The sequence below is a fragment of the Pterocles gutturalis genome, unplaced genomic scaffold (assembly GCF_000699245.1).
Source record: "Pterocles gutturalis isolate BGI_N339 unplaced genomic scaffold, ASM69924v1 scaffold29184, whole genome shotgun sequence".
NCBI lineage: Eukaryota > Metazoa > Chordata > Aves > Pterocliformes > Pteroclidae > Pterocles > Pterocles gutturalis.
The window spans coordinates 15,719-40,762 of NW_010129077.1; the positions used below are offsets into that span (position 1 = coordinate 15,719).

At 36.6% G+C, this 25,044-nt stretch overlaps 1 protein-coding gene across 1 annotated transcript in view; it reads right to left on the reverse strand.

The window, feature by feature from the left end:
- Nucleotides 1–1,698: 1,698 nt before the first annotated feature.
- Nucleotides 1,699–25,044, reverse strand: part of COBLL1 (cordon-bleu WH2 repeat protein-like 1) — a 33,568-nt gene continuing 10,222 nt past the window's right edge. The window contains exons 8-14 of the mRNA XM_010079845.1: nt 18,210–18,351; nt 17,017–17,085; nt 11,232–11,490; nt 8,619–8,704; nt 5,604–7,228; nt 4,796–4,978; nt 1,699–1,806 (exon numbers count right to left, since the gene is read on the reverse strand). Of these exons, the coding sequence (XP_010078147.1) occupies nt 1,720–1,806; nt 4,796–4,978; nt 5,604–7,228; nt 8,619–8,704; nt 11,232–11,490; nt 17,017–17,085; nt 18,210–18,351 (2,451 nt within the window). The 3' untranslated portion in view covers nt 1,699–1,719. The remainder of the gene's footprint in view (nt 1,807–4,795; nt 4,979–5,603; nt 7,229–8,618; nt 8,705–11,231; nt 11,491–17,016; nt 17,086–18,209; nt 18,352–25,044) is intronic.

Below are 25,044 nucleotides of genomic sequence, written 5' to 3' on the forward strand. Positions count from 1 at the left end.
GTTTTTCTGGTAGAATTTAATACAAAACTAGAAGAAAAAAATGAGTCTCTAGATATACAATAGCAAGATTTTAAAATGTCTTACATATATATGTCAGAAGAAGGGGGGAAGAGAAAGTTTTGCTAAACAAAATTGCCAGCTAGTAACAGAAAATCTCATTGAAGAGTTTCACAGTACTATTGTGTGTAGATATTTCAGTTAATTATCAATACACATTGACAGAGGACTAAGATATAGGAGAGAAAACATGAGAGAACAGCAGTGAACTGATGTTCATCAGCTCTCTTTATGAATTTTTATTTACTAAAATGTTCCTTGAAGGGTTTCAGCATTAATACTGTTATTTGTAATCAATAATTGACTCTGTACTAGCCTTTTCTATGAGAAAATGAGACCTCTTTGAGATTATTGCACAAATTATGGCAGCAATCCATAAATAATGTTTTAAAATGCACGTATAGATTGATTTCTGAAACTGAGTTACAGAATGTCTCTAAAGTACAAAATAAATACATTGTTAAAGAATATAAACTAAATACAGTTACTTTTATTTAAATCAAGTCCAGCAAGAAAATATTTTAATATGGCAAATACACCAGCACTTGCTGCATGCATCCATAATCTAGCTATTTCATCATGACTGTGATCATATTTCCACCCCATCCCCAAAATGTATTACCTTGACAAGAAATGCAAAATAGATAAAATATAACATGAAGCATTTTCTTTTAATATATATTCCCATTTTGGTATTTAATGCTTAATCTATAAATAGATGCTCTTGAACACAAGAATGCTTTGTAAGTGTGTTACTGTGCTGTTTTAAGATTAAAGTATTTTACATTAATAAGTCCAAAGCAGTTCATTCTTTAGTCATGCTTCCAGTGAAAAAAACACTCTTCTATTTCATTAAGTATCAAAACTGGAATTTGCATTTTTTCAGTAAGTGACTAGATGCTGATGACTAAAATATATCTAGTTCACAAAAAGTGTTGTTTATCTGAGTTCTAGGCAAATACTATATACAGGTAGTCAAAGAGTAGATGAGAAACATCATGTAGTGCTACTGTTAAGAAAAGTTTTTAAGTAGTACAAAAATTTCCAATAATTTATATCCTGATTTTTTTTGTGTGTGCTACCAGGAAAAAATTAAAGGAGATTAAAAAAAAAAAATCAAAATACTTATCCCAACTACTCTCAGCTGAAGGAACAAAACCATCAATTTTTTAAAGAGAAACAAAGTATTGCATATAATTAAGACTTTCTACTAATTACAAATTTAATTTTACAAAGTAATATGGAGGCAGCATGTGGTAGATTTAAGTTCATACAATCTGTTAAAGTAATACACAATTCAAAATTGATAATCTAAATTTCTTAGGTTGCTTTAAATCTGTGATTTCAGCATAGTGCTACACATTGTTCAGTCTTGACAGCTAAAATCAAGAATTTTTGATTCTCGTAACATAAGCAAAGCTCATTTGCACTTTCTCTTAAACCTTTTTAGCAGCATAGTCAGCTTTATAAAGAAAAAGGCAAAATATTACCATAATTTACATATTCTAATAATCTTCCCAAGGCATCAAAGGACCCAGCTTGAAATTCCTATAACTGACAAAAATATATTAACATATACTTGCATTTACAGTTTCAAAAATTTGTAATTAGTATTGTTGGCCTATAAAGCAGTAGTAAAGTGCAAAATATTTGGTACAATATCTAGTGATTAGCTTTTTCTTCTGTGGAATACAAGTGAGTAAGCCTGGCTCTTCCATTGACAGATATGGTGTTTGATGGAGGACCAACCTGGAGGCAGGGGAAAAAAAGAAAAAATATAAAAGAAATATTAACCTAATTTCCGATTCTTCTCTCTATAATATGTTACACAGTATTACCTCAAGAAAACAGAAGTACTGTTACTTCAGTTAGCATTTTTCTCATTGCAACGAAAGACCTCCTATATAATTTCTGAACAAAGCACACATGCTACAGATGATAAAATTAAAGAAATTACTGAAAGTCATATTTTATCCTATCTAAAAATTTTGTGTAAAACTAATCAAAACACACCTAAGTTTTAGTCCTTCTCCAGACCTGGTTGCAAAGAAATACTTGCAAAAACATCCCCAAACCAAACACTTTTTATTAAATATTGACTAGAGTTGATTTCTAACAAAGTATTCTATCACTCCCTTATACCATGATAAAGTTTCTTTTATCAGGAGCAAACTATAATTTTTAGGATAGATAGTAAAGATCTGATTTTCAGGGGAGCTACATAAACCAACAACTCCAACTGGAGTTAACAGGAGCTCTGGATGCTCCACAGCCATGCGAACCGCATACCACAGCACAGTTTACTAAACACAATGAAAACATTCTGAAGAGAAAAATGGTTAAAAAGAAACCTCACTTGACCCATTTTAGGTTAGTAATTACTGAGGGCCCTATTGAACAGAAAAGACCAGCAACACAAAAGGCCAACACTTGGCGTTGCATACTCATGACATATTAAGTAAAACGGGAAAAATAAAGAATTTGGCTAGTGGTGCCAGCATTTTATTTTTTCAATTATTCCCTCCCAGAGCTAAAAGAAGAGAGAGTATGGTAAGAGGTAAAAAGAAAAGCAAGCACCTGACAGACCTCTTTCATAATTCAAATTGATCAGGTTATTATTCCTCTGAGTGCGGCACAATAGTGGAAGCTATGAGGTGAATGCATTTACAAAGTCCTGTCAATACTGGAAATCACTTCTAGGTGCTAATAAGTTACCGATACAAAATGCTTCATTCCTCTGTCCTACTACAGCCAGTTCTCCACATTAAACATAAAATGAGACCATTTTTTAATTAAATTTGCCATAGGCCAAGAAACCTCTTTCTGCTATCAGACATCCCTGTACAATATCAAATGTGCTCTGGGTAAGGGTGAAAAGAACAGCACATACAATTTTGTGTTTGGAAAAATTTCAGCAGGTTCTTCATTGTATTTTGTGTGTGTGAGTTTCTGGTTTTATTTGAAGTATGTCTCAGGTTTCTGTGTTGCGAAATGCTCTTCTTTATGACTACAGCCTCTTCATTATTATTTCTCCTTAAAAAGTATAGATGGGTCCTCACCCACAGCCTCAACAGATGCTATAATAAAGACAGAATATCTCCTATCCACAGGAGAGAAAGGGAAGGGAAAAAGGATTTTGGTCTTCATCTCTCTCTTCTTCCCCATGCCATTCTTGTACCTAGACTAATAAAGACTACATAGGTCAAATCTACCCTAAGAACATTTCCATCAGACAAGAGTAAATAACCACATAATGAAGTTTTTCTTTCTTTCTAGTAGAAATAGACTTCTTGAATTTTGAAAAGCACATTATGAACTTTATTTTTTAAAACAGTTAGAAGCTACTGTGCCAGCAGCCATGCCTAAGCATCTTTCCCATAGAATCATAAAACAAAGTTAACACACTGTGCAAAATGAATAAAGTTCAGTATTAATCAGAATGTAATTATGCATTGGAGGAAGAAAAATAAAACCCCTTAATAAAAACATACGCAAACAAAATCCAAACAATATTTCTGGTAGAATAGATAGATTTGACCTCTAAGTGACTCTGAACAATATACCATTTGCTTAATCTTATCCAGTTTTTAAAGTGGTTGTGGTTAATGACATGTAGTTAGAAGTAATACTACAGTGTATTATGTACCACTTTTACTGACTAGAGGTAAAAACCTTCTTGAGCATGCGTGCAACCTTTCTGGGAAACTGCATCTTCCTATTCAGTGTAGAAATGATGGGAGGTCTACAAGTTTCAGAAAGGCTGTTGCAGTGCTATGCTGAAACAAAATCTTATGTATGAAATGGATTGTACTAGTATCTGACCATCCACTGAGAGATTTTGACCCTAGGAAATCAAATACTTTCATAAAAATAAAAAAAAACCCACATCATTTTTTTTTCTTTCAAGCTTCTAGGGGGAAAGGGAAGAGAAACAAAACATGCTGAATTTCTTTAACCTTCTGCAATGAGAAATTATTCCTCTATACAGAATGCAAAATACTAATGCTGGCTCAAGAAAGCCTTGTGTGAGACTATCATTAAATTGTCTGGTTACAAATTTAAAACAATACAGATTTTTTAAGTGTGCAATGTTTTACCCAATGAGAGAAGTATAGGTGAATTTTAGGAGAGACGGTAGAAAAATTAAGCCACAGTTTTAACCTGAGGGGGTGAGAGAAGATGGTCTTACAAAGACTGTTGACAAAACATTAAGAAATATCTTACTAATGATACCAAACAGCAGCAGGAGGCTTGAAGTACATTTAAGAAGAATTAATGACCTGGTAGAGTCTAATAAATAGGAAAATACAAACTACAGACCTTCTGTGCATTACCTGCCTGGAAAAGATAGTAGCTACTTCAGGTCTAGGGTGAAGCTGCTTAGCATGTGTCTAAAATCATACCACTTCAAACCACATGAACACAAACAAATAATTGAATATGTTCCTGCTTTTACGAAAGAGGTACTTAACTGATAAGAGATTTCTAATTCATTTCAGCAAGATTTCCGATTGGATTTATATTGTTTGAAGATACAGATGTATGAAGCTTTGTGTGTGCATTCACCAGTTTATTCAGTAAAACTGAACTCTCTTGTCCACCTCCCTTCCCATTGTTAAGAGACCTCCTGGCAGCACTTTGTGCCCAGGCTAACTGCTTTCAGTGTCAGGCATTAACATGGTAATTTTGAAGGAAGTACCATGAGTTCATTGTTATGGATGCAATGATGAAAACTCACCCTTTTCAATTTGGCAGCAGCTTCTCCAGAGCGGATTGCAGCCAGCAAGCTCTGGTGGATCTGTTCGGGGTCAGAGCGCTGGAACGTCACCGCAGTTTGTCTCTTAGTGACAGGGGGTGGGTGGTCAGTGGAAGCACCTGACTGCGCCTGACTCTTCTGCTCACTATTCACGTTGCTGCCTTTCTATAAAGGGAGGAAGTGGGAGGAAAATCAAGACAAAACCCTTTAATCTGAATTAGTCAAAAATGGAAAACTAAGTCAACCTGGTACAAGGTTGCATATCAAACTGCCACTGTTCTAGTGTTTGCTTCATTGAAGATTTCAGACACCAGTCACATTTCCACTATAGCACTTCATTTCTCCCTCAGATAATTATGCCAGCAAAATTTTATACCCACGTTCAAGTATGTTTGTGCCATGACCATTTGAAGCCAAACTGATCAGAATTAAATTTAAGAAATCAACACACAGAACCATAAAGAACAAATCATAAGCACTCTGAACATAAAAAATAGGTACACACAGTATAAGTGATTCTATTTAATTTACTGTTCTTCGAAGTGGGGGATGCTAATTAAGGCAACAAATAATAATTTCCAGTCATCTGAATGAGGCTGTTTTCATTTTAACATTCCCTGTTTTCCTGTATTTCATTATGATGCCATATTACTGCTAGATACCACAAGGTGTTGACACTGTATGAATACGGCACTTTCTGATCAGGGCGCCATTCAGAGACTTGCCTCTAGACTAGTCACACTAGATGACAGTGGATCAACAGTCAACCAATATCAGAAATAAAGTTTACCTTGTCCATTAGACTATTTTGTGACCCTCCTGTTATGGTCTGTAAGGAAGGGTTATTCACTTGTGGCGTGGAGGCAGCTGAGGAGAACTCAGCTGCTGAAGCAGCAGAGGAGAGTGCAACAGGAAATTCTTCCCTTGGTGCCTGGCTAGGGATTGTACGTGTCTTGTTGAAGGATTGTGACCTTTTGACGGCGGATGAGACGGCAAGAGCAAAAGGGGATGGTCTTGAACTGGAGTATGGCTTTGGAACTGCAAAAGTTCTTAGAGTTCTTAGGTTCAATGGTGCTGGTGGACAGGAGGGAAAACTTGAAGATTTATTGCTTTTAACAGGAGAAGTGGAGAATTCAGGGTTTTTTCCATTATCAACTTTTTCTTCCTCTGCTGGAGGAGACAAAGTACTTGTTTTATGTAAAGATAAGGAAGTTGGATCAGGCGATGAGATTTTTTTCCCCATCTCTGTATCTTTAGCTTCATTTTGAATGGAATTAGGAGCACAAACAGTATTTCTGGCAATTGCAGATGTCACATAATGACCTGAAGCTCTTCGTTGCATCTGCAGATAAAAAGAACTAGGCTTTGTGGTAGGACTTAATGCATTTGACTTGTCCTGAGTCTCAGAAGCAGCATTTGTATTATCCAAGCTTAGCATCAGCGGGACACGCTGTTTGGAAGACTCTGTTTCTGTCCGATTACTCTCAGTAGTAACTTTGGCTCCAGACGTCTCAACATGTTCAGAAAAGCTGTTCACTCTCTGCAGCACATCATTTGCTGCTGCAGGTTCAGTTTGTGAGCCAACCCGTAAATGACCCATACTTTTTGGAACATGAGGAATTTCAGCTTGCACTATGACTTCTTTGGAGTCTTGATGCTTCAGAGAGTTTTCCAAAGTAGATACCTCTTGATCCTTATAATCTGATGGAATTTCTGATTCCCAGCTCTTCATGATTTCTAAAAATTTTGGAGGCACTATTTTATAAGTAGTCATGCCAATTTTTGGTATGTAATCTCTTGTAATTTCATTAGCAGGCTTGGGTTTAGGTTTGGTGTCCTGTCTATAAAAAGGGTAACCTTTAACAGGAGAGCCATCTGGAGTTTTTGCAGTTGTTTCTGGTGAAGCAAAATCACTGCCATTTATACAAATGTGACTCTGATCTTTTATGGGAATTACTTTTTCACGGGTAACTTCTTGTCTCTCAAGATTTTGTTCTGTTGAAGTATATTCGGCCTCTTGTATTCCATGCATCCCTTGAAGAAGGGGGTTGTTTGTATCTGTATTGTGTTGAAGGACCAGTCCTTTGAACGCACATGACTCACGACCTTGACGAACAGTAATTTCTTCCTGCATAATCCTTCCCAAATTGCTATCTGATGGACCTGTCTGGATTGCGACATCCTGAGTTTTTACTGTGTCCAAGCCAGTTTGATTCATTTTCTGATCTTGCTTTTCTGGAATCAGTTGAGGATAATTCCTATGACTTACAGAGATGTCATTTTTACATGCCTGGCAGTTTGATAGACTGTCAACTTCAAGCTTGTTATTTTCTCTAAAATCTACTGGTGTAATTTCGGCTGTCTGAAGTTCTTTCCCTTCTTCTGTTGTTGGAAGGAGTTTTATATCACTGTGATCTTTAAGTTAAAGAGAGATTCCAAAATTAATACAAATGCCAAAAAGATACAGCTTCCTCCTTACATCACAACACCCCGCATCCAACGCATTTAACTACAAGGACTGGCTCCTCAGTAAAATTTTTCTTAACACTTACTTTTAGGGGCTATTTAAAGATACACTTATCAAAGATACTTATCTTTGACTAATATTGCCAAATAGTATTCTAACTCAGATATTATTCCTTAATTTACAAGCTACTGGTGCCATGCATCACTTAATAGAAAAATCTATGCTAGAATCATTTTGAAAGTGCTAATGAATTTCAGTTGATTATATAGGCATCAATGACTCAAGAGTTCAAGCACTATTCAGTATTAAGTTAGATGCAATTTTTATTTCGTTCCACACATTTATGGCTTCTTTTCTTTAGTTTTAACATTACAAATGTCATTTGTCAACTACACCTTCTGTATTTGTACAAAAGAACAATTGGAAAACATATGGACAAAAGCAATTTCCAACTCTATTTTTCAAACTGTTTATCAGGTCTGATAATTCAATTTTCTATCCCTGGACTAAACTCATGTAGTCCTCTCCAAAACAAGAAAAAAGGAATATTTTTGTCAAATTGTTTTAAATATAATATTGTGAAAAATTGAATTCTTTAGGAATAATCATTTGGGGTGGTAATTTGGAAAAAAAAGTCTCTCCTCATTTCAAGTACATTATAAAATGGCAGTTAAAACTTATGTCACATATAAACAGGACCCACACAGTATGTTGTTACGATTTATAAAAAGAGGTTTACTGAATATAGAAGACTATGGAAAGCCTAATATATAAATCTGAAAATCAGTGTCACAAAAGGGTAACATGAATCAGTTGGGTCACTAAATCTATGGAAAAATTTATGATCCATTAGATGTACAGGATGTCATAATTTCTTTTCAAATCAGCATATCACTTTATTCTATTTGTGTTTAAAAATATTTGCATTTTCATGCAGAAAACTCATGCTCATTTTGTAAGCAAAGAACAACCGATGGCCTTTCCTTGCTCGGTGTGGTGCAGTGCCCACGTCACACCACGTGGCAGGATAACCTCTGCGTCCAGCTTCCCTCTCCTCAGCAGTGCTCCACCCATACTGCCCTACACAGTGCAGTGCAGCTTTGACTACTGCTATAGCAAGTCATAAAAAAATATTAAAAATAAAAGCCCAAAACAACCAAAACTGCAGTCAATTCTTGTCACTTCTCAAAGAGGATACACCAGAGCTAGAGAAAGTATAAAGAAAATAATCTGACGACAGCAATTCAAGAGTTGACTGTATTGTCACTTTTTAAAAGCAATAGAAAAGTTCCCTTCAAGCTTGTTTTGAAGTATTAAAAATGAGTGGGAACTACTCACCATCGTTTTTATTTTGATCCAAAACTCTAAGCTTCCTGTCTTTTTCAAATGCAGCTTGCTCACTGCTTATCTTAGCCTGTAGTCCTCTGCAAAGCACAACAGTACATTAAATATGCTGGTATCATTCATTTCAGTAAACACAAGAAACTAAGCAAGAGAACTGGCAATATTCTCCAAACACAGATGGACAAAATAGAATCACTCTGCCAAACACTGGAGTAATCAACAGATATATTTTTTTTTTTAAATAAGAGGAAATGCTGTTATGATATTTTACCAAAGTGACATGCAGCTTCACTCTGTTCTGTGTAAGCAGATGATCAGTTTTCCTTTCCCTTCTTCCCCTCCTTTTGTTTACTTATGCAGTCTGAACAAACCCCTTTCCAGTAACAATTCAGTTTCAGTGAAGCCACAAAGGTGATGGTTATCATTCATACAACAGTGTTCTTAGTGTGAAGTGTTCCGATACCCTCAACATGCCCTTGATTTTGTCCCCAACATGATACATAGGAAGCTGCATGAGACGCTGGCTGCATACGACTACGTGAACTCTGCAGTACAGACTTTTCAAAATAGTGATGAAAAATTTTCTATCCCTTTCAAGAAATACCTTGAGAACAACAAAGAAATATTCATCAAACATGTTACTTGCATACTAAGCATTTTGGAAATGCATACAATTTCTGTCATCAGATCACCGTGGACAAGAGAACTGCACAAATGCTGGAAAAAGCCCTCATCTTTTGGGGAGGGAAATATTAAGTACTTGACTTACAAAGGTAAATTTAAAAGGCCAAAATATTTAAAATTTCTCATTAAAAAAATTATTAGAACTTCAAACTTACATTTCAGTTTAAGATACTTTTATTTTCTGTAGTTACAAATACTGGCATTATAAAAATTCCAATTCACTTGCCACATCAAATGTATTAGTTGTTTGGAATCAGTGCCTTAAGTGAAAACAACTGCTTTGAATCAGTTAAAATTATAAATTCCTCAATAACCAACCATCCTCATGTTGCTTGTACAATCCAAAATATATTCCAAGTGTCCAATAAACCACTAAACAGGAGCATATGCTGTCAGAATTATTGTTGGAAGAAAGTTAAAGCTCAGACCTGCACTCTGTACTCTTATCTCCATTCCCTTGAACACAGCCGAGGGACTGAACTACAAGTATCCACAACAAGCTGAACAAGCTTAAAAAAGCAAAACCGAAGAGCTACAGAACACCACAAAATATCATTAGAGAAATCAGTGGGTTTGACTAGAATATTACATATATCCCTGGTTTTATTAAAAAGAACTTCTTCAAAGTAACTAGATCTTATGTAAAAGATCTGAATTATTAAAAGGTTTCCAGAAATATAATGTCAGAGAAACCCTAGTTCTCATTCTGGAATCCCTATGATATTTTAGGAAAGAAAGGATTGCCAAACTCTGAAGTTAGAGTGCAGTGCATACTAGATGATACTCAGCAAGATTATAGGCCATGAAAGGCTTTACAAGTTGGTGGGGGGGAAAAAAGAAACATTCTCAAGAGAATTGGCCAAGCTGGCCGAGTAACACAGGTCTGACAATTTGCAAGTTCAAGACAACTTATAAATAACATTTGGCTGATCCTCCTCCTCATAGATTGCCACAGAACAGACCTGCACAAGCAACTGGCATAATATTTGCCAGGACAGAGCACCAAAGATTTTTGCAAATCCCCGCTTGGCCTTGGACTGACAAAAAAGACCCTTGAAATACAAGTCCAAACTCTCCATACTACCTTGAAAGGTCTTGGCTACTAGAGCATTCACACATTTCGGCTTCAGTACAATAACTGAAATAGTTCTTTCAATTTAAATTGGGAACAGTAGCCAGTTTAGTTGCCCCAGGGAACAGAGAGAGAGTGAATTACATTAACACAATGTGACTTCTCTGGACAATCAACATTTATTTCAAGCGGGCACTAACTCAACTTGGAAATCTGCTGAGTCAGGTAGTTTAACAAACATGCTGAAGGGCAAAGGTACAGCATCACCAGAAGGGAAAAAGAGCAGTTAAGAAAACTAATGTGTTTATTCTTTAAAAAGGAAGAATTAACTTGTTTTCCTGAGAGCAGATGGATTGAGACAGGTCAAGACAATAGTCTAACATATAAGGAAAAGACAAAAGAAAACTTAAAACCAAAACAAATATGCGAGCAATAGACTGTGCCCAGAAGAACAGAAATGGCTGATCTACCTGTTTCTCCCCAACTATAAGAATGAATTTGTAAATTCTCAGTTAACTAATCAATCCAAGTTTTTTTTAGCACGCTGCTCTAGTCAATATGCTGGGTATTTCAGAGACAGGTTCAGCTTTTCTGGGGTCTTGCTGTTTGAGTAGTAAGGAAAAGGAGGCTTAAACAGAATAGCCTGCAGAATGCTTCTTTGTCATTTTTGTTGAAAGGATTCATGAATTACTGGGCACAGAAGAGTACCACAATGAAAGCTAAGCATATCAAGCTCATTCCTCTTTCACAATTCTCTATTCTGTGCTCCATAATGAAACAGCACTCTATGTTTTATTTGCCTCCCCCATTCCCTCCCCAATGCTCCTTTCTTTGTCACAAAACGTACTTACTTGCCATCTGTGCTCATATTTTCTTGTTTTTCCTCCTTGAAGCTTTGCAAGTTGTCTACAGAAACACTGCCAGGAACTGGAGCTGGTGAAGCAGGATCATTTTTTTCAGTTTCCAGTGGTACCTCAGCAGAGCTGAAGGCAACAGTAACCTCTCCTGTCCTGAGAAGGGTATTTATACTTTCACTGTCCTCTCTCTGTTGCACACTCATCTCTTCCCGTTCATCAATTTCTTCCAGGTTGTATTCTGAGCTCCTCACACCTACACTCACAGAAAGAAGGAAAAAAAAACAAACAAAACAAACCATGTAAACAACCCACCAATCTCAGTGCAGGATACAAAGGGACTGTGAAGTCAGCCTAAGTAGTTTGAAGAAGGAAAACTGAGGAGACTTCTCTTCATAATTCAGGCCAAAAAAAAGAAGACTCATTCAGAATTTTAAGTTCACAGTGTTTTCTAGTTCTTTCCAATTCTCTCTTTTTACATGTAAGAATATGCTCATAACCATGCTACTGTCCATTTCTGTGTCTGTACTCCTGTATGAATTTTTCCTTGTTTAACCCAAGTACTGAATTAGGAGAGATCAAAATATATTTAACAATATCATAATCTGAAGTTTCATGGAGGCAGACAGTGTATTTTACCCACTTTTTAAAATACTTCCATTACTCTCCAATAAGGTTTAAAAAACAGTTCATTTATATCAGATATCCTTTATATCTCTAACATACCTGTATCACATATAGGTATAATGTTACAGAACTAAAGAGCAAACCAAATCTCAATTCTGACCATGGTTTGAACAAGTTTGCTCACCACTATCAGAAATTTCCCATAATTATCATGTGTATTAAAACATAGTTAGAAGTGTCCTGTGTAGTGCCCTGTGTTACAGCAGAAGTGCACAAAAATAAAGTACATAGGAAAGTGTTAATCCATAAAATAATGAAGTTTACAGCTAGAGCATAATTCAACTAAAAGGTTAGTTACTGCATTAGGACACACATAATTCAGTGTACCTGAAGTAATAATCCACCTATTTTGATTTCCAGTGGTACTAACCATCTCTAGCTTCGCTTCCCTGCCAGGAATCTTCCTACAACAAGATTATGATTCACATTTTTCAAATATTAGTAAGGAGACCGTCAAATTAACCTCTAAGCTTTGCAACTTGCATTCTGTAAGACAAAGAAAATAGTAATTCCATCTATATAGTGCAATATGGTGCCAAAGCTACTGGCAACAACTGAGCCATATGAGCAGTGCACTCTGCGTGACCTGACCAGGGTATACCTGTCCGCTTTGCACACAGATACCTGTTAGGTACAGGCCTTGCACTTGGGCAGGTAGGATTCAGGCTTTTCTAAGTTGTATCAGTACACATCCAAGTGTAAACCAAGGCTAACAATGGAAACAAAATACTGGCTTAAAGAAAGCAATACTGGAAAGTAGCAGATCCCAGAGCACGAAAAATCTTAGATTGACTTTTTTTTGTACAGACTGGTATCCTACAATGCTTCCAGTACTTCGAGAGAAGTACACTGTTATAGACACATAAAAGAGAACTATATATATTGGAGAAAGTCTCAGTACAGAACAGACACAGATTTTTCCGATACGGTCATTAGTTAAGAGTTCAGCAATACCAAAGTTACTCATTCACAGTTACAGAGCAACTACAAAAGCCAAACGTTTTACTATTTAATTCTAGCATTTTGTATTGCACTCTTATAATAATGCTTTATAGTTACACATTAAGCAATGTGATCAATGTGTCATAGCGCTGAACGCAGATTTAAAGAAAGGCAAGACTGCGAAGCAGTGCAGGTGAGTTCCTTCCATGTGATTTAAGCACAGGTACATACAAATATGCCACACTGGTATTAAAGAGACTCCTTAAGAACTTACTATTAGTAAGGGCCTTCTCTTCCTTCCCCACCCCCGTCCCCACCAGTCCCTTTCATCTCCATCTAGGGAAAAGTCATGCCAGCAGCCTATACTTTGCAAGATTATTTTAGTGATAGCATTATGATTTTATGTGTGCAAAAATAAACACATATGTCACAAGGCACAAACAAAGCATAACAGAATGTGGGCAAGCATCAGACCTGCTGAGATTATTCCACAGCCCATAACCAGCTCTTAAGAACACCATCTCCATCACCAACAAGAACTATTATGCCATGGGCCTGAGCCATCACCAGCCACAGGAACAAAAACTAAGACCTTCAGTCTAAATACTCTGTGGAAACCTGAATTATACAACAAAGCACAGCCAGGACTTCTGACAAGGCAAATGGAAGCATTCTGGAGTTGCTACAGCTTTGTGCCCAGGCACCGTTGTCATCTGTCACTTTTCCTCTGGAGAGAAGTGTAACAAAGACTGAGTTGTATCTATATTGATGGGATGGAACTTTAGCTTGGATTGATAGGAGACATTTCTGACATTCCCGCTACTTGAAAGTCTGTCCTTTGCTGTGCCAGCAACACTTCCAAGCTTTGGAGTGGACTAACCTGACCTACAAATACATAATACCAAACAAAAACAACCCTCAAACTTTTTCCAAAGTGCTCTACTTCATTTGTCAGTACAATATCTGCCTTGCTTGGAGTTAATTTCAACTTGTGGTTTTTTGTCTGTTACTGGATCTCTTTCCAGGTCTGGGCCACCACTGCTGCAGTAGAATAAAGTCTGAGTGCGTTTGATACATAAGCAACATTTAACAGCCATCCTTCACTTACACCATGCAGTTAACTCCCCAGAGGAACAGTTCAGATTTTACAACTTGTTTCCAAACCCTCAGTTTTGAGTTTTTACAAGCAACATATCAATAGGAAGTACTTGTGGCAATACTGGCTACATACTCTTGCCTTATTGCTTATATACTCTATATGTAAGTCCATATACAATATAAATTGCATTTTTGTCTGTGTAGAAGTATTCTCTATGAACATTAGTCATTATGTTTGAATTAGCCCAAAAATAACCCTGTTAAAGCCTACAGGATGACAGTATGAAGACATACCTGATAAGATGACTGACCAACCAACTGCAAATCTCATTTGAGTCAGTAAGAATACTCTTTGCATAACAGAAAATCGGCTGACACTGCTCTGTGAGCCATTATGCTTGTAAGGACCAAAGCCAGAAAACCTGACTACATCATGCAAATCTGACAGAGTTTCTGCTGTTGACTCTATAGTCCTTAACAAATTTCTTAAAAGATACTGTAACCAAGAAGACTATATCAAGGGATTTGTTTGATGAGAAATTATTTTAAAATATGTAATTTTTAAATTAGTTCTTTAAACACCATTTCACTCTCCTCCCTAGAAAAAGGACTGCGCATTAATCAAACTTTGGGAAGAAGAGCAAAAATCATAACTGAGAACAAAAATTGCTGTTTATCATCCCAAATGTTCAAATTAACTTTGTCAATGTTTATTCTAGTAGAAGTATGCCCTCTACTTTTGTCAAGGTACAGTCCGTTTTTACACCATGGGTAAATTGTCATTTCACAACAGAAATGTTTCCTATTCCAAATTATGTAGCATAGTTCCACTTAATGTACAAGTGTCTATTAGCTCTGCACTATTTAAGACACCAAACTGAACATTTGCCATGTTTCATTGTAGGGCAGAAGGTAATGTTATATTTGCAGCTTAACTTTTTTTGCTTATTTGGTAAAGGAGCAAAGCATAACAGAACTACTTTGAGAATGCCAGTCACAGCTGAGCAAAAACAGTGCTTCCAGAAGCCTGCCAATCAGAGCAGTATTAATCCAAATGGAAGGAACTACTGAGTTTATGTAAAGTTAGAATTATGTCCAAATTGGCAATTAAAGAGATATTGAACTATTTTATCCATTTAAAACAATACCCAAATGTGCATAATTTTCAGACTAGGAATAGGACAAATGTACTGCAGTTGATTTTGCTGCATGTGAATATTGCTTCTCACAGCGTGATGGGCTTTGCTAAAAGGACTCTTTACACATAGGCCTCAGGACAGTTCCAGAGATACCACCAGAGAGCAGCAGTATCCCATGAAAAAAAAGAAGAAAAAAAGCAATGAAGCTGTGCTATGTGACTTGTCTCTACATTTGAAAAGAACACATGGCATTAAGTCTTCAGCAAAGGACATTGCATGAAGACATCTGCAACAGAACTAGGGAACAAAGACTGTTGCTAACTGCAGAGGTAAGTCCCAGAGCCCAACACAGACTGTTCAAAGCCCACTGAAGATGATTACATTTTTCTATTTCTTTCCATTACAGCTTAAATTAAAGTATTTAATTACAAAACTCAAATGCCTCAAGAAGAGGTTCCTAAGTCTATGGAAAAGCAAACAAGCCATTTCTATGGAGTTCAGGGCTGTTTATCTATGCAGAACTTGGACATTACAGTGATGGGAAATGCAGAAATTCTAGCAATGGATCTACAATCTTAAGATAGAAACAAGCTCAAGAAAACAAAAAGATTTGATTTAAAATCACAGCATGATAAACTCTGCTCATCATCTTAGACCTATCAGATGTAGATAAACACAGTCTTCAACACAGAAAATTAAGTACCAGTAAGCATCATTAAGAGCCACTCAGAAGTGACGACCCTCCTTCATCTGCTTCTACAACCGGGAAAAGGAAAGGTTACAGCTTCATTACCTCTTCAGCCTCAGACTGCACAGTATAGGTTCATACTTCCCATTAAGTTACATATTATTTCTATTAAACGTCTTTGCTGGCAATTTACATAAATTGCCTTAAACACAAACCAAGCCCAAATTTACTGCTTACTGATCTTTCCCCCCCGCTTTGCCAGGGACCTCGGATGGCAGGAAACTTTTTCAATTCTTGTTGTGGTGCATTTGTGTTTTACCACTCCAAACAATTTGATTGGCATCCTAAATGAAACAGCAGGAAATCTACTCAAGAGTTCCTGTCAACTAGCACAGAAATTGAGTGTTTCGCCTTATATAGTGCCAGTGGCACTCCACATGCTTAGTGTTTATATATTTCATTCTTAGTGAAATACATTGAAGAATGATTTTACCAGACTGCACTGATTATCCTAAAAGCTTTTACAAACTTCAGAAGACTCTTAGATGCCATATCTTGTACCTGAACCCTACAGTCCGATGCTTACAAACAACAGTACTTAACAGTACAAACTGCATAAATTAAAAAAGTATTATGTTCAGCAGCTAAAGAATTGCATTTTAAACAGCTATGCATTTATGTATCACATTTTTTCCATAGCACCCAACAAATGATTTAATTTAATGTATAAATGACTATGCATACAGTTTATATTTACAATTTAGGTTTTCAAAGGCTGTTCAGATGCAACCCAAAAGACAGGCACAGATTTGCTTCTACCCCTAGGTTATGCAGGCCAAGGCCAGCACAAGGTGGGGTTCTAAAAACAAGACTGGGCTTCAGCTTTTGAAAGGCTTGTTATGAGGTATACAAAAATCACAGAAGTTCGTGCTTGTTCTTGTCTACAACTTGTGAGGGAGGAGGGAAAACAGATAATATTTAGTTTATTAAAGGTAAAGCACAGAGACCAATACAAACTATATTGTATGGGTTTCTGTAGACAGTAAAGGTAAAACATCTTTATTTTAGAAAGCTATAGTTGTACTTCAAAGGAAAAGTTAATTCATCTGAAGCATTAAAATTAGTTCTATACTTATAGCACATCTATAGTATAGTAATTTATTACTATGAATTATTACAGCTTGCTATGAAGTAGATTTTATCAATGCATTTGGAAAAAAGAACCAACCTGTTTGAGGCTGCATTTTGGTGGCTCTTTCTTCCATTTTAGTAGGCGCTGATTCTGTTGACTCTGTTACTGCAAAAAGTCAAGTAACAAGCTTTTTTATTGCCTTGCACCTTCTGCACCCACAAAAGTTCTAGATAAAATGTTAAAATGTGATCTTACAGACTGGCGAGTTCTTTAAGAAATGCACCTTCTCTTAAGGAACTGGTGCCCGTTGTCACATTTCCCAGATGTTTTAACCTCAACTCTTAGATATTTTTTACCAAAAAAGACTTGAATTTTTGATCAAACAGAAGAATTAGAATGACAGAATCATAGAATGGGTTGGGTTGGAAAGGACCTTAAAGATCAACTAGTTCCAACCCCCCTGCCATGGACAGGGACACCTTTCACTAGACCAGGTTGCTCAAAGCCTCATCCAGCCTGGCCTTGAACACCTCCAGGGATGGGGCATCCACAGCTTCTCTGGGCAACCTATTCCAGTGCTTCAACACCCTCACAGGAAAAAAATTTCTTCCTAACATCTAATCTAAATCTGCCCTCTTACAGCTTAAAACCGTTACCCCTTGTCCTGTCCCTACACTCCCTGATAAAGTGCCTGATGGGGAGACATCAGACACTCCCTGATGCCTCCCCATCTTTCCTGTAAGTCCTCTTTCAGTACTGGAAGGCTGCTATAAGGTCTCCTTGAAGCCTTCTCTTCTCCAAGCTAAACAACCCCAACTCCCTCAGCCTGCCTTTGTACAGCATCTTCAGGACCCTCATCTAGACTCATTCCAACAGGTCCATGAAAAAAGAACAATAAATTGCAAAAGAACAATACAAATTTTTCTCTAAAATTCTTCTTCTCGGTCCATTTCCTACTGAACCTTCTCTGATCCAGAGAGGCTAATCTTTTCTTCCCACCCCAAGCTGTCCATCTGATTAACACAATCACAATTGCTGCAGTTAACCTAACTATAATTAATTTGGTATTTTCTGTTTTTCTCTGATCTGCGTGCCCTAAAACCTGCCTACTTTCTCACACTAAATGAGCCAATCTCATAAAGTAATATTACTGCTCCGTACAATCTGAAGATGTTTGGCACTCATATTTTTACTTGAAATTCTTATCGCATAAGGTGGTATTTCTTTAAAGTTTAGTCAAATTGCCATACTTTCTGTTGCCTCCCAATTAAACAGCATAAAAAGATTACCAGTCTCATTACTGCTTTCACTTTGATCTTCTGGTGCTCTAGAGGGTGGTGAGGGTGCTTTGCGCTTCATCCTCCGTAGAGAGTTCACGGAAGTGGTGTCACTGAGCGGCAGAGAACCTTTCCGTACAAATCCCGGAGGGGCCTAAGAAGGGAGACAGAGGAGGAAGATCATTAGCAATCAAAGAAAAATAGCAAAATAGCTCTAGTAATTATTCTCCAAAAGTATTTATAATATACATTTGGGAAAGTGAGAGTATGTACCTATTACGAAATGTATTATGTTTCTCATCTCAATTCCTCTGAGGAGTAGTTTTCCAATAAAAAGATTTTCTGGAGTAATTGAATATATTCACAGAGGTACAAGATGCAAAAGAAAATCAGTTGTTACATATAGTATAAAAGAGAATTTGAAATCTTTTTTGCCCAAAGGCTATTCTACAAACCCCAAATAACTCTTTTCTAAAAGTAGCTAAAAAACATTGTGGAATGAAGCTTCAGCTACACCCCACTGCAATGACATGACAATATGTTTCTTTCTCCATTCCTTCAACAGCAGTCCTAATTGGGCTATATACATAATTATTAGGATTTTGTTTCTCTACTTGAAATACTTGAACTTTTACAGAAATTTTTTGAATGCCAGCTTTCAAAACTTATCTTGGAAAGTACAACTGTCTTATAATACTTACTGAAGTTAAATAGTAATAAGTTGTAATAGCAATAATTATGGTACCTCCTGATGTTACATTGTAATAATATCCTCCTTATTGTAGCAAAAGACAAAAAAAATTCTTAATTCACACATAATCAAAACCATTAAAAAAAATGGACAAAGGCTACCTACTGAAGATTTCGCAGTTTTAAGACATAGCAATCCGATTGCATTTTAAATTGTTTTTAAAATACATTCTGTGTCTCAAGAAGACAGTGGCTGTAAATTTCCCTGCCACTGTTAACTGCAGTTTGCCTTATGCTAAAGAAACCTTGTATTTCCACATCTATTAAAATAACTTTTAGGATCCCAGCAATAAAGGAGGATATTTTGGCATTAGATGCAGCTGCCTATTTCTGTAGTAATTCTGATTCCCATCACTTGCCTACTTGACAATATAATAAAATCCAGCAGTGACATTAATTTCTTTCTAGAAGGATCTATACAGCAACTGGATGTGGGGTCATCTTCAGGTAACTTATCTGTGCTTCAATTAAGCAACCCACTTCACAAAGCAGAATATCAGGGAACAGAGATGGCATAAATACATCTACAAATTTTTGTTTCGCTGACAATCATTTCCAAAACATCACTGACAACAGAATTGTTGATTATGTCAATAGCCATGGAATAAGATGCTTATCATTTAGAAAGCTACCAATGAACAAATACAAATCCTACAGGAAGAAGGACAGTAAAAGACCAAAAGCTAAAGGATTTAGCTGTATGCAACTGAAACTATAAAGAGACTTATTCACAAGAGAAAAGATACCGGCACAAGATGTCTGCGAAGCAGTGTTTGGCAGCTCCTGTTAGATCTCAACAGAACACCTGAATGAATGAAAACCATCCTGTGAGCTACCCTGGGCATATTCAGTCATCTCTTTTGTCCCACTGTGATGTCAGGTATGACAGATCCCTTAGATACTTTACTGCACTGTAAGGAGCAACACTGTCTAAAGTGTTCACACAGTTCTTCTACGTATTGCTTTAATGCCAAAAGCAAGCAACTCAAACCTTTTACAGCAAAGCAGGACTCAGGATTTTAATGAGAAAAAACAAAGCACAAGGTAAAATATTCTGCTAAGAACACCAAGGGATAGGGGCATAGCACTCCACTCCTAATTAAAAATATTTGTATGCTTGAATAGTTTTTAAACAAGTCAGTTTCTAGGTTAAAAAGCTGCACAACAAAAATCACTTTAAACTTTTAAATTTTCTCATTCACAGTTTCCAAATAGTTCTACATAAAAAATTAATTAATAGCATTCAGCGTCTGAATTTATGCAGGAGAAGATGTAAAATACAGTAGTATTTCCCCAAATTAGGCCTTTTTGTTAAATCATGTTCCTCCTTGCTATTGGGCAGTTCTGTTTTTCTCCCCTTTGGTAGCTGCAGCCCCTCCATTCTGCTCAAAGACACTTTCTCTGTTCAAAGGTGTCTGCACCCTCATCTGCTTCGCTCAGGCTCCCCCTCAGCTGACCTGGCTGGTGCACAGCTCCGCACACACTCGTTCAGCTAAACAGATGTCACCAGAGTTCCCTCCTGCACAGAAAGACTATGTGTGTAGGGGGGAAATAATGTTCTCAGCATAAGAGCACAAAATGCTACTAGAAGATTTTTATAAGCCTTTCTACTGCCCTTTGCATCCAAAGGAACAAACGATTTGTAAAGAGAGATTTCGAGAAAGTACTAAATGTTCCAGTTAAGGTTCAAGTGTTGAACAGATTTTCTCAGGAATTATTCAACATATGAATATTAAGAGCTTTCAAATCCTAACAAAGGCTGTAATGTGAAAATAGTACTTTAAACAGATGGAAAAAAAATCATGTTATTAAGATGTATCTGACAAAGTTTTGCAATATACATCTGGGTGTTCATGTGTCATACCAACTGCCAATAATAACCAAGGCTGTACCAGTTACACTTAAGTTAAAAATGATGTTAGAATCACTGAAGTAATTAATGCTTGTGCAGAAACACCAGTGAACTCTGTCGTAATTTCCACAACATGTGCAGGAGTTCTACTTTTACCACTGTATATCCTCCTCATCCTGGAACAAGCAAGGGTGGACACGAAGCTTTTTAGCCTCAAACATGTACAGACATATTTGGCACCAAATCCCACACCACCCCAAGCAGACGCTTGTAGAGGCCAGTGCTTCCCAATTGGAGATTTCAATTTCTTTAGGAGTTAGCTTTCTTTAGCAAGCTATATTTCTACAGTTGAGAAGTTCTATCCATAATTTAAAACTCTAAGTATTTTGACTAAAAATCTCCATTTACTTGTTCCTAACAAAGCATAGTTTATGTATGCTCCTTTACAATAACTGAAAATGGTGTAAGGAGACAAACACGCATGGCATAAAATGAAGATATCAAAGTCTAGTTTTCATAAAGAAAGCATCAGGAAGAAAATTAGCAATGGCATTCTGGAAATAATCAAATGTTTTTCTTTTAAAATAAATTTTCTTTTGAAGAAGCATTGTTACTAGAAAATTGCATCCCCTTTTATGAAAGCTGAAGATACACATACCGCATTACACAACAGCACTTTGCAAAAACCCTTGAGAGTCCTCTCTACTTGCAAGTGTATTTAAACTTGCTAGTTCTAAACACACTTCTGGAAAAAGCCATCTTGCCTAAAATTAGTACTGACAAATAAGGGAGGGATTTCAATATTAGAGACTAACATGCTCATTTCCAATTTGATTTAACATAGAAATCTGCTGGACAAACATTAACTATTTGAGCTTACTAGTCATCTTCTGAGTCTCATATAGAATGAACAAATCATGCTACATAATAACTTGTAAAAGCTACCCTTACACCCATTGTAACAATTTCCTCCCCAAAAATAGGAACATATCTCCAAAAAATATAATACTATAATCACTCAGAAATTGAGGCACAAAAAATTCCAACCCTCATACCAGAATGTAACTGCTCATATAAAGAGAAAGCAGTTTCTTTTTTAAGGTAAAAGCAGTGGAGAAGCCGTAGGAGGTAAAGATGAAAACCCTTTTTCATACTGTGAGAAACTGGACTACAATACACTGTGAATTTGAAGAAAGACAACAGTGAAAACACTGTTCCCTTAAAGTTGGCTCATTTCACTGTTGTCTGATGTTACCACTTTGGCATGTTTCTATCAAAACCAGGCAAACAGTTTATCCAGGCAAAACTGACATTTCACTTTGTCTTCCCTCTTGATGTTACAAAAGAGATTTGTCCATAATAAGGCACATGCACAAGGTCACCCTGGTCCATAGAAGAAATAAAGTATGCATCCAGTCTGCCAAGTAAACTGAAGGGCAGGCTCCAGAACTCAAGCATTCTTAAAAGCAATATGATTTGCAAGGAAATACTTCTTGTATGGCAAAAGCAAATAAAAAGTAACCCTTAAGGAAAAAAAAAGTATATCCTAAATTTTGTAAATTAACTTAATGGGACACTGCAATAACAGTGAAACTCCCAGACATACCAAGTAGCCCAGCAAACACCCCAATCAGCCTGCTGAGCAACCCCAAAAAGACTTTAAATCCTACCAGCAGGACACATTTTCGAGAATATGAGACATGAAATTCTTATATTGTTTACAATGAAATAATTGGTCTAGTATGACCATTGTACTTGCTGTGCTACTGAAAACTGATGTCACTTTGGGTTGAGAAAACATTAATGCACGTGATATAGATGACGGAAATGCTGTGCAACCATCAAACCTGACTTTATTCTACAATGCTTATATGTTTAATTTCAAATTCTGTATTTAGGATGTCAATTTTTGGAATAAAGACTGATTCTTACTATGTATTTAAATAGTGCCCAATTTTATTCATAAAGTTGCAAATCCTGTAAACGACATTTTTATTTAAATAAAATTATTTTACATTGTCCCTTGCCTAACACCTTAGGTTTTAAAGGAAACCATCCTTTATTTTACAGTTAAGTGAAACCAGAAGTCTCAATAGCTGGAGATACCTTTTTGTTTATTTTAGAGACTTCAGTGGAAGCTCTGACAAACAGGCTTCCAAATCATCCCCTTGCCAGCATTACTCAAGCAGTGCTTGATCTCACATCAAAAACAAGTATTTGTTAGTTTCTGTTAGTCATGAAGGGCTATTATATTTTTTCTGTTCTCCAAATTATGTGCATACAGTTCTGAAAATCAAGAGTCTGATTCACCCATGTGAAACAGAAAAGTCTAAGTTGGAAGGGACCTTTGGAGATCATTTGGTCCAACCTTCTGTTGAACCAAAGGTCTTAGATGAGGTTATTGCAGGAGCCTCTCAAGACATAGCTCGAATATTTCTGGTGAGGAAGCTTCTACCACTTCTCGAGTAACCTATCCCAATGTTCAATTGTTCTCACAGTGATTAGTTGTCTTCTATCTGAATGGAATTTCCTCTGAAGCAACTAGTGCCCATTGGTTCTCATCCTGTCACCATGCATCCTTGTGAAGAGTATAGTTTTACTTTCCCTGCAACATCTTCTAGGTATGACAAGAATGCGATTAGATCCCATCTGAGCCTTGTTTTCACTAGAACATTTACATTCTCCAACCTTTAAACATCATGGTGGCCCTCCACTGGACTCTTGCCTGTTTTAAAACTCTATCTCGAACTGCAGGAACCAAATCTGGACATAGTAGTACAGGTGTGGCCTAAAGTACTGAGTACACTGCATTCAAGGTGGATCGTGTAGTCAGACCTCAGCCTGTACTGGTATTTGGGATTACTCCATTCTAGATAGAGAATTTCACATGCATCTTTTTTAAATCTTATGCAGTTCCAGCCTGTCACTGTCTCCCTGAATGGTGGCTCTTCTGGTGTACCTACCTCTCTACCCAGTTTGGTGTCAACTTCAAGTTTGTTGATGGTGTATTCAATTCCATCATCTACATTGTTTATAGATATTTAACAGTATTGGCCATACTGCCAACTCCTCAGGAACTCCACGGGACAACCAGTCTGACTTTAAGCCATTAACCACCACCATTTGAGCTGTTCAGCCAGTTTTTGTCCTACCTTGTGGTTCCATCTGTCTAGTCCATACTTTACTAGCTTTTCAACAAAAAACATTGTGGTAGACTATGACAAACACCTTGCTAAAATAAAGGTAGATGACCTCATCCTTCTTCCCTGGACTTCTGCTTGCCACTAACTTACAAAAGCTTTTCTTGTTATGCTTGACATCTCCTGCCACTTCAAGCTCCAGGCTTGCCTTTGCATTCCTAACTCCATGTCTGCATGTCTGAGAGGTATCTCTGTATTTCTTTTTGGGAAGTGCTCCATCCCCTTTCCATTCCTCACACGCTTATTTTTGCACCTGAACTCTCTCAGTAGCACATTTAAATGGGACTGTTTATTTTTATGCCTACTCCTTTTCCCGCTTAGGGGAATGCACCATTCTTGTGCTGCAGGAAGGCTATCTCTGAAAATATCTCAGCACTCTTCCAAGGAGCAGCTTTATCCTCCAAGGAAGTCTCTTATAGGATCCCGCCTAAGAGTTCCCTGATCAAGTTGAGCAATGTGTGCTATGCAGTCCAAATTAATTCATTGGATGATATTAGAAAATACTAAAAAGAAAAAAATATTTTATATTAATTAATAACATTCAAAGCACAGAGCAAATATTTGCCCACATTTAAGTTCTAAGCTCTGTATTATCTGATAAATCACTGTGCAATCAAATCAGAATGAAACAGAAGTCATCTTAAAAAGCACATGCCAAAGACTTCTAAGGGAGCTGCACAAAGAAGTACAAAATAGAAAATATACACAAAAATATAACTTAATCTGGACTTCTGTCCTTTCTTTGTGAGCTATTCAACTTCAGTCGAATCACTTTAGGTGAATAAGAAATGTCAGTACAAAATAATAAATACAAGCAATTTTGTTGAGTGACAGATCCTAGCCTGGCAGTCATACATTACTGTTAGACATAATAGCATATTAATCATTTAAAGCATTTTGACATTAATAAATTATTTTCAAAAAAACTGAATGCAATTAAAAGACAAACACGATGAGGTTAAAAAAAAAAACACACAAATTTTTTTTAACCCCCAAAGTTCCTTTTATTAAAATACAAAAAAACCCCCTTTGTTTTCTTCAAATA